The 9,917-nt window shown below is 43.4% G+C and overlaps 1 protein-coding gene across 1 annotated transcript in view; it reads right to left on the minus strand.

Annotated features, from left to right (window-relative positions):
• The window catches only part of LOC132840832 (mediator of RNA polymerase II transcription subunit 13-like), a 95,383-nt gene that overhangs the window by 3,252 nt on the left and 82,214 nt on the right, over positions 1 to 9,917 (minus strand). Inside the window, exons 16-30 of the mRNA XM_060862842.1 lie at positions 9,709 to 9,878; positions 8,659 to 9,566; positions 7,990 to 8,169; positions 7,624 to 7,847; positions 7,319 to 7,520; positions 5,743 to 6,043; positions 5,305 to 5,554; positions 4,648 to 4,836; positions 4,237 to 4,451; positions 4,014 to 4,156; positions 2,946 to 3,104; positions 2,327 to 2,485; positions 2,019 to 2,182; positions 968 to 1,129; positions 695 to 807 (exon numbers count right to left, since the gene is read on the minus strand). Coding sequence (XP_060718825.1) covers positions 695 to 807; positions 968 to 1,129; positions 2,019 to 2,182; positions 2,327 to 2,485; positions 2,946 to 3,104; positions 4,014 to 4,156; positions 4,237 to 4,451; positions 4,648 to 4,836; positions 5,305 to 5,554; positions 5,743 to 6,043; positions 7,319 to 7,520; positions 7,624 to 7,847; positions 7,990 to 8,169; positions 8,659 to 9,566; positions 9,709 to 9,878 — 3,539 coding nt within the window. The remainder of the gene's footprint in view (positions 1 to 694; positions 808 to 967; positions 1,130 to 2,018; positions 2,183 to 2,326; positions 2,486 to 2,945; positions 3,105 to 4,013; positions 4,157 to 4,236; positions 4,452 to 4,647; positions 4,837 to 5,304; positions 5,555 to 5,742; positions 6,044 to 7,318; positions 7,521 to 7,623; positions 7,848 to 7,989; positions 8,170 to 8,658; positions 9,567 to 9,708; positions 9,879 to 9,917) is intronic.

Raw genomic sequence — 9,917 nt, forward strand, 5'->3', positions numbered from 1 at the left:
GGGTCTAATTTTTTCGGGTTTGTCTCGGGTCGGGTCTTTCTTAAAAAAAAATAATAATAATTATGCACGTCGGGTTCGGGTAAAAAGTGATTCGGGTCACTACGGGTCGGGTACATTTCTTTAGACCCGAGAAGACCTCTAGTGTGAACTGCATACAGTGGTCTGCACAATCTGAAGGCAGAGCCCAGAAAATCTTCTTTTGGACTTCTGTCGTTACCAACAAAATATAATAAAATAAAATTCATTTCTTTATAAAATGAAAGAAAAATCTGATCTTATTTCCTTCGATTTGACTTTATTTGTATATTAAATGTTTATTGTCGCAGAGCAACTTTATGAGAATATGAAAATTCAGAATAAAAAAAAAGCTAATACATATGTTTCAAATTTGAATTTATATTTGGCAACCCATCCTCATCCTCTTCCTCAGACACCAGATACAGTGATTATAAATCATTTCTTCTCTATAACTGTGTACTATAAAGTCAAGTGCAAGTGTGAAACCATATTCCCTGTCACACATACACGCTAATCTCTAATTTCCATGAGTCTCTGCTATATGCTGGATTCCTCTTCCATTATAAACGTATTGATTAATGAGTTGGTTAATGGGACATGAATTATTAACTAGTTAACAGAACAAAAGATAATCAGGCACAAAGCCAGACTGATTGTGGAATGTCGTTTCGCTGACCTGAGCACATCTGAAGTGGTTTTGGAGTCCAGTGGATGTGGGTTCCTCTGGGATGTCTTGCTGGAGACAAGCTCGTCTGTCTGAGCGATGGAGATGTGGTGGTGCAGAGAAGCCTTTAAAATAAACAATGAATCACATGCTGAACATTGTTATGTTAATCCACATTAAAAAACGATATTTTCAGGTTTCTGTGTGTGTGATCATTTTTATCAGCTTTTATCGTGTTTTTTTTTTTAATCACCTACTGGTTAATAAAGAGGACATGATTTCTACCTTAAGAAAGAGTGGACATTGGTTCTGCGCTTGAGGACACGAAGCCCAGAACCAGTGAGGCAGTCCTTCTGCCTGAGCAGTGGAGACGTAATAGCCTAAAGCCAGGGGTTGCTGCTTTAGCTCCTCAGGAGCCTCACGGGACAACAACCGCTCACCCTGACTCTGCACACAAGACATCACACACACACACTATTTAACACACTACACACACATCAGGTGCATGTACATGATTGAGCAAAAGTTAGAGGGATGCAAGATTGTGGCCACTAGGGGCACTGTAGAGCTTTAAAACGTGTATTTGTCTTTTCTTTGTATTTTTACACAAAAAAAAGGACATCGTTACATAGTAACAAAAAAAAAAGGAAAGATTAACAGACAATAAGTTAATATTAGAGAAAATTGTAGTTTTAAAGAAGGGTTTTTTTGACTGGTAAGTCTGTAGAAAATGATCAAATAATCAAATAATCATAATCAAAGCAGCATTAAAAAAAAAAAACATAATATAAATCATAATCTGATCCTGTTAAGGGGTTTTATATATAAACTATACATACGTATGCAGGCATATAAGAAATCATTTTAATCTACACCCTAAGCATAGAATAATACTTAATAAATGTGCTGTAACAGGAATTACTTGTATGAATGAAGTAGTTCTGTTCCTTATAACAGCACAATTCTTTATCCATCTTACAACACAGCAATCAACAACAGGTCATACTTTTTTATTATCCATTTATAGTTATGGTAAAACCACAAAGGGCAAAGAAATCTGTTGACTGTTAAAGAGACTTCTCCTATACACATTAAATAAAACATCTCCCTGTGAATTAGCTGTTATCATAGAAATGAAAATATCTGATAATATATGATAATAAACGATAATAATATTGGAACAAATGGAATAATTCAACCTGACGATCTGTATTATTGTCAGAGCCAAGTCAGAAAGCTGCCACCTCCTACCCAATCAGATTCAAGGATTCAACAGTGCTGCGGTATAAATTAGGTGTGATGTGTTAAGAAGTGTTGCATGGAAAATGACGCTAACCCTAGTGTGAGGGAAATGGGAGCCCACCCCCAGACCACAGGGGGAGCCAGGGGAAGGCACTGGCGAGGTGTTAGGGGAAGCGTGAAGGTTTCCGGTGATAAGCATCATATCATGCTCAATGTCTTTCTCCAGGTCATCCGTGAAAGGCAGGCCAAATATATCGTCTGTAATAATTAGGGCAAAAAAAAAGAGAGAGAGTGGGAGAGAGAGTTGTGAGTCATCCTGTATATGTACATCTCCCTTTGCTGGTAGCAGTACAGATTTTAGGTTTTTGATTTTAATCATTTTCCATCAAAGTTTTTGTGTACCTGTGTTGTCCTCAGTAGGGTAGGAACTTGGGGCCGTAGTGGAGGAAGTAGGAAAGACCAGGATATGGGTGCAGGAAGCATCCTGTGGGGTGTTGAGCTGAGACGTCTGCAGGTTGAGAGCCGTGCTCCGGCCAAACACTGAACCCATAGTCACAGCATCTGCAAAGGATTTAGGAAGATTTAGAAGAAAAGTGTCAAGGCAGGAACTATCACTGAGAATCAATAAATAAAGGATATGATGATTCTGAATGCTAGAAACAAATAGTATGTCCTCTGTTTAGAAATAGGTACAGTACTAGATTTAAAGAATGGATATGTGTTTTGATGCAAGAAAAGAGAGATTAGTTATTCCTTATGTTACAGAAGGCATTTTGTTTACTGCTTATTACTCAAAACTCATAAAAGATTAAGAGCAGGACAACTGAAATAAATCCCAAACTGAGTGCTGAACATTGATCACTTTAATATAAAACCAGTCACTATGATTGGTGATTGGTACAGTTTTCAAGGCCAGTGTAATCTTTCCAGCTCAATCGCTGACTTCCAGAGGAATCGTCGTAGAAAATGTACATTTAAAAGTCGACCTGTATTCTCCTATTATGTAATCTCCAGCTCTTACCTGGCATGACCACAAAGGACCCCTGGGGCTCCATGGAGACCAGGCAGGCACTGAGGATGGACGGCGAATCGGCTGCTGAAATTCCACACATGCGACATGCCTCACGCAGCTGCCTGCTAATCGAGTGCAAAGAGTGTTCTCCCAGCAGCAGACTCCAGTCTGAGGTGAGACACAGAGATCAAGGTTAAGCACTATCATTCTATACACAATCATTAGCAAAGCACTGACAGTGCAATTAACTGGAATAGAATGGAACTGAGTTTCAGTGTATGGATATGGAAACTCTATGTGAGAGGCAAAACCATGCCACAACAGAAACATATCGTCGCTGTCGGGCGGAATCCTCGTATCTCCAAAACCGTTATTTTTCAGGAAATTAAAAAAACGCCGTACCTTATCTGCAGTGCACAGGGTTTAGTCCGCGTTGCAGTGGATTGTCTTGCGCTAAATTCCTGTCCTCAGACGAGCACCAGAACTACCGGGGGTCAATATTTTTTTTCTTTGAGCCCAGTGTTTTGAAGACATTTACCTCAGAAGACGTGTTGATTCGTTGCGACTCTTCTTGAGGAGAAATATGCCGCGAAGCTCTCCCACGGAGTGAGGAAGAGGTGGACAGTTGAAGTGTCCAATGGAGTTATGAGATTTGTGCTCAAGCTATTTTCAAGACTTTAGATTGGTTAATAACTTGTAAAAATAACAGACCCACGTGGGGACTGACCAATAGCATCGATATGTGAAAAAAATATGAAATTGACCAAATATGGACATACGAGGTTTCCGCCCGACAGCGACGATATGCAACTACTGTAGCTGGACGAAAGGAAACACGGCTCAAACTTTACGGCTAACACAATATACTGTAGGTGAACGTATGTGAAAACAAGCCACTAACAGTACAGAATTAAAACAAAAAGGACTAAAACAAAGGCACATGTCAATACAAAACAGATGTTTGACTCTCGTCGGTACAAGGGGGTAAAATAAATAGGTGAGATCGAATACTTTTCACCAAAACAGAGATACATAGAAGATATGAACACTGGATAAAACTTGCACGGAAGCACAGACCTTTCAGCTCGCCATGACCTAATCGACCCAACCGCCCGATCACAATCCTCCAAGGTATTGCTGTCATTTGGATGATACCGATACACCACTCCCACAGTTTCTGCAGGCCTATTTTGCGTGGGGAAAACTTGGGTCGGCGAGACCTGCATGCCAAAATCCTTGCGTTAATTCTCTTGATCTACAATAAACAGGTAAGTATTCAACAGCTTGCAGCAGGTCTTACCTGTTGGGTACATCAATGTTGATGATGCAGGTCTCTAAGAGCTCCCCCTGCTGATCAGTGCAAGAAACAAGTATCCAGCGCTGGTCATGGGACAGGCAATACCCAACGAAGAGCACATTGTAGCGGGTGGAAGCTTCCTCTCCTACGTCTGGTTGCTTAGTGCGCAGAGGGGCCAGGACAAACGGAGGAGAGTACACTTGCATAGAGCTCGGGTTCTGCCAAGAACACAGAGAGTTAGGTTTAGTTGCGTAAGCAGTAAAGTGATGACAATAGTTGGTGCTCTTTTAAGCCAAAGGTCAACACAAACATCTTTTAAATAAGTAATACCAGTTAAATTCTGAAAATTGTCATTAGAAACAGGTCTCTAAATGCTTAAGTTGCCATGAGGGACATTTTGTAAATTTGCCTTACCTCCATGCTCTTGAACAAAGAACTAATGGTGGCAGCCGGACCGAAACCCGTAAGGGATCTGATGTGCGTCTGAGTAGGAAGCCGCCGTCTGCACTGCGAGTGGGCAGAGAAAGCCAGTGACCGCAGGTGCTGCAGGTACAGAGGACTCTCACCACTGGCCGGCTGTAACAGGTACTGACACGGTACCACCTAGAATCCAGATGTGATAAATCATTTTCTAATTTGACTTGCTCATCGGAGATAAATAAAAACACATTTAAATATTGATCATGAATTTTTGTACTGCATTAATCTTTGTTTCTTATGTTCTGTGAAGCTGCTTTGAGTCAACGTCCGCTGTTAAAAGCGCTATACAAATGAATTTTGAATTGAACTTCAAGTTGAGGTGAGAACCATTATAGTCAGTCAAATTTTAGCCAGAACTTATCTCAAACTGAGACGCCTCTAACATAGGCTGATACTAAATACCACTACTTTGGACTTCCTTCAGCACAATCATGTGATGCAATAATTCAATAGGTTCTTAGCATTACTGTACCAATGTAGCATATGTGTGTGTATATGTAAATATCCCTTACATGATAACAATATATGTCATGCATCCAACAATTGGCATAACCCTAAACTGATAACATGGATGATTTCCTGTATTCTGACCTGTAGCACCAGCGCTGACTGTATGTTCTCTGGCAGTGAGCTCAGCATATCTGTGTAGCAGCGCAGAAGTGCCAGCAACCACATGCTGCGTGACTGCACCTCTTCTGCTTCCTCTTCCTCCCCTGAACCCACCCCTGAGCCTGAGCACAAAAAGGGGTCCACCAGGTACAGCACTATGGCTGGAGGATAGGCGTGACTATCCGCTGACTGTGCTGCCGTGGGAATGCCGATCCGCTCTCGCTCTGCCAAGCTATCGGGAAAAGATTCAGTGCCTCGGTTTATACTTTATTATTCATACATTAATTCAATCATAAATAATCTTGTAAGGTTCACCTCGGTCAGAAGATCAAAGGATAGCTTGTAAGTTTTATTCATATGTCACTTTCATTTGTTTGAATGATTAAAATGCAATAGACAAATGTGTTTATGTACGCTCACCTCTCAGCATTCTCTGTTGGATGACTCTGCTGGTTTGGAGTTGTGTTAGGGACACTTTGTGTATCTGCGCCTTCTGTGCTGGCCTGACCCGTGCTGGTACTTGTAGACGTGGGTGTGTTTGCTGGGGCTCCTGCTGTTGGTGCTGTTGGTGCTGCTGCTGTTGTTGCTGCTGTGGATGTTTCTCCTTCAGGGGCTCCAGAGCTGGGGTTCAGCTGGTTGGAAGGAGCAGGAGCTGAGCTAGATTGAGGCTTTGGGGGCAGGAGAAGATTGCTGTCTAATGATAGGGTTGAGAGCTGTGGAGCTGGAAATTGAACAGTAAGAAAACATGATGTAGATTAAAATAAGTTTAGACAGTTTTAGCTGTACTCAAACAAGTGAAGATCAACTTCTATTTAGGGATAATTACAATTCGGTCACTTGCCAACTCCCACCCACCAGCCAGCACCCTTCTATCATATAAGATTGAACTGCAGAGGGTAAAATCTCACAGGTGCTTCCTTTGAGACACCAACCACATCTTTTTGAACTGATGTGACAATGGGCAGCACACTTGCCCCTTTTCCACCGAGGCAGTTTGAGTGCTGGTTCAGAGCCAGAGCCTAATTTAGAACCAGTTCTTTCTTTTTCGACACCCAAAGCACCGGGTCTGAACCAGGAAAAGTGGTTCTTAAGTAGCACCAAAACGTTGCTGGTCTAGACCTAAGAACCGCTTGTGTCAGGGGCTGGGGGCGGGGCTACTGTTAGCGCATTTGTTAATGTACCTTAAGTATACTAATGTTTAATACACTTTTACTTTACCGCGATATGATACATTATCAGCACACATGATAGTAGGTAGCTACATGCTAAGGCTAAATTTTTTCTGTGTTAATGATAAAATAACGTTATTTACTTTCTCGATTACAACCTCCGTTTATACAGATTACATGGAGCTGCACGTACACGTTGGATTCGCCGCGTTTGGATGCCAATGTAGGTTCACAAAGCCATGAGCATTAACAGTAAAGCAACATCCGCCATTGTTGATGTTGTGTTTGCCGCTGCTGCGCTAACGTTGCTGTGTAACGTGACACGTATACAGTGACGTCAGACTCGGCACTGTGACGGCTCTCTAACCGATGGAAAGGCAAACCGGTTCTTAGAAGGTTCTCCAGTGGAACCAACTTTGAACCAGCACCAGCACTAGCTCTGAACCAGCACCCGGTTCTTTTTTGGTGGAAAAGGGGTATTGGAGGACTATCTGTGAAGAGAGTACGCCATCCCTCAGAACCCAGAGAACACGGCCAGTTGACCCGCTACCATGTTTGTGGCAGAGTGAATTTAAACTGACGATAGGGCAAATGCTTTTCTATGTCTTGCAGTAGCAAATCACTGCCTATTGACATTAGTGGGTGTTACAGCTGTGAACATCTGTAGACTGTCAACAGTCAAAAATCAGTTCTTCCTTACAGTATGAATTACTTGGTAATTAAAATAATTACAAAATATGATGATGCGGTACTTAACACTGCAAAGTGCTATATCTCCAAGGCTATATTCTTGATTTAGTGAAAGAAACAAGCTGATATATACATACCTAATTTCTGCTTGCAGGTTTGGGCATAGAGCTTGAGTTTGCTTAAATGATCCTCTCTGTATTGACCTGCCCATGGTCCTGTCATCCATTCATCCACCTCTCCTCCATTCTCCTCCGGCTTTGCAGATTCCATAGTTCCAACTGGTACTATCCCATCTCTGGTCATCCGGGCCAATGGATGGTGCTTGCCCAAGCGACATGACTGAAATACAAACAGAAAAAAAATTTGAAACGCTGGGAATGTGTATTAATGCAAGACAAAACCTTGTAGGATTTATCTAATAGAATTTATCTAAGCCTGATACCTCATAGACAGCACTAAGCTCCTGAAAAAAGGTTCTGGCTCCAGCAAGCAGGATCTCATTATTAGGGCAGAGGACCAGGAAAGCAACATCTCTCTGACCTCCGTATGGCTCCAAAAGCAACTTCTCCCAAAAAGGCAGAGCCAAAGGCGACAAGGCCATAAAGTCTCGGTCGTACCCCAATAGCAGTGTGGGAATGGGGAGTGGCTCTGGAGATTCCTCTGAACCTAGGGGTCCAAGCATGCAGGGAAAATAGGGACGATGATAGTCAATTTGAAACACCAAGTTCAGCGATTACTTTTTATATATTTTTGTTTGCATGCCATTTTTTTTTTGCATATACAGATTAGTCAAACATGTTAGACTCACCGTAAGAACCTCTTCCAGCCATTTTGTGGAACTGCTGCCACGTGAGCGGTCCCTGCACGTGTTGTATGTTTTCCCAGGTCCGGCCAGTGCGCTTCTTCTGAATGGCATCTTGCAGGAAGGGCTGCAGAGACAGCAGCATGCGTACTACATCCTGAGAGGACAGCATGCTGATATCCAACACTGCAGGAGCACGAGAACATTATATAATTATTTTACCGATAAATTCTACATAGTGAATAAGAAGATATTTGGGATTCATTACATTGTAAATTATTGCTGCATGAAGACAGGATGAAGACATGCATATTAAAAAATGTAAAATGAAGCTAAATATTAGTGGCAAGAAATTGCTGCTGTGGGTAAATAAATCGAATCAAATATTAATTTCCTCTCAAATATGCAACACAAATGCAAAACGTAGAACTCTTGCTAATGCTATGCACAGAGAATCATGATGCATCTATAATTGATATTTATCATTCGTCTTCTGTAACTGTTATATCCTGGTTACGTTATTTGTAATGGACCCGCAAGCTTTCACAGGACCACTTGGTGTGAGAGGGAATACACTTTGATTGGGAAGAAATTCCTATTTTCGTGTCACAGTTGGTTAAAGTTAAGCCTGCCTGCGATGTTGACTGCGGTCCGCAGGTGTGATTGATTGTTTACCATTTGTGTGAGGCCAGGAGTGAAGTGCACTGCTTCTGACTAAAGCCTGCTCCACCTTCCCACCAGCTGCATTGTCCACGTACTGCAGCCCCTGCACCAGAGCATTGTAACACTCCACACATGCATCGCTACTGTCTGCCCATAGTCGGTCAGCCACCCAGCTCTGCAACAGCGCCCTCTGCCTGCTACGGCAAGAACAAGCAGCAGGACTGTGCAGAGATGCCACAGACAAGATAGGCTGGGAACACTGCTCCTGAATCAGTTCTAACACCTTTATCGGAGTCTGCTCCTGGGCACGCCTCCCACCAGTAGGTGTGTCCCTCCTGCCCAGTGCCAGCCTCCTCTCAGCTGCCCGTCCTGCCTCTGAGCCACGCCCAAAGATGTCCAGCTCATCCTCAAGGAAGAGTCCTGCACCGTGCGCCAGACGTCGGTTAGCAATGGCACTGAAGCCACACATACAGCGATACTGATCCTCACGGGTTGAGTCAGGGATATAAATCCCCACATCCGCTCCCTTCACGTTCATATTGCAAGCGCAGATGCAGCAGCTGTCAAAGCTGCGGTCCTTGAATACATCCAGGACAGAATCAGAGAGTAGCAAGATGACGTAGAGGCTGTGCGCTTCGGGTAAAACCGGCCCTGATGCCAGTGGCTCCACCGAGCTAAGGGGCAGGCCAGTGGAGGGTGTGGAAATGGGCGAGCTCAGCTCTGTACCGTCCTGCTTGATGGAGCCCTGCCCACTGGCATTGCCTACACCACGTGGGGTGCGCGGGGTGCGTGGGGTGGGTACAGAGAAACGAGGTGTTGCAGGTGAAGGCAGGACTCCACCTGCCGTGCCAACAGACGCGGTACCAGTGCTCATCTGGGCATAGTCTGGGTCCTGCAGAGTGCCGATGCTTGGAACATTACTATGGAAAGAAAAGGGAGATATTCAGAGAGATATTCTGTCAGACCTGATACACAGAACCCTGGACAGCTGATGAAGATGACAATGAAAGTGTAAACAAGTTAAATGAGCAATGAAAATGTTTATGCAGTCAGCAAACTTACACATATCCATGTGGTACAAAAGGAGCCTGGCTCGGGAGGCAGTAGGGCTCCATCTTAGGAAGCATGGACCACGAGGGTCTGTAGTAGCACTGCTCAGGGATCTTCAGCGGGGGAAGACACTGGCTGGGTAATGTCCGGAGGGGAGCAAACATGGAACATCCCACTTGCGACTGGACGGACGGAAGGACGACATGGTACGGAAATAAAAA

The sequence above is a fragment of the Tachysurus vachellii genome, chromosome 26, assembly GCF_030014155.1.
Source record: "Tachysurus vachellii isolate PV-2020 chromosome 26, HZAU_Pvac_v1, whole genome shotgun sequence".
Classification (NCBI taxonomy): domain Eukaryota; kingdom Metazoa; phylum Chordata; class Actinopteri; order Siluriformes; family Bagridae; genus Tachysurus; species Tachysurus vachellii.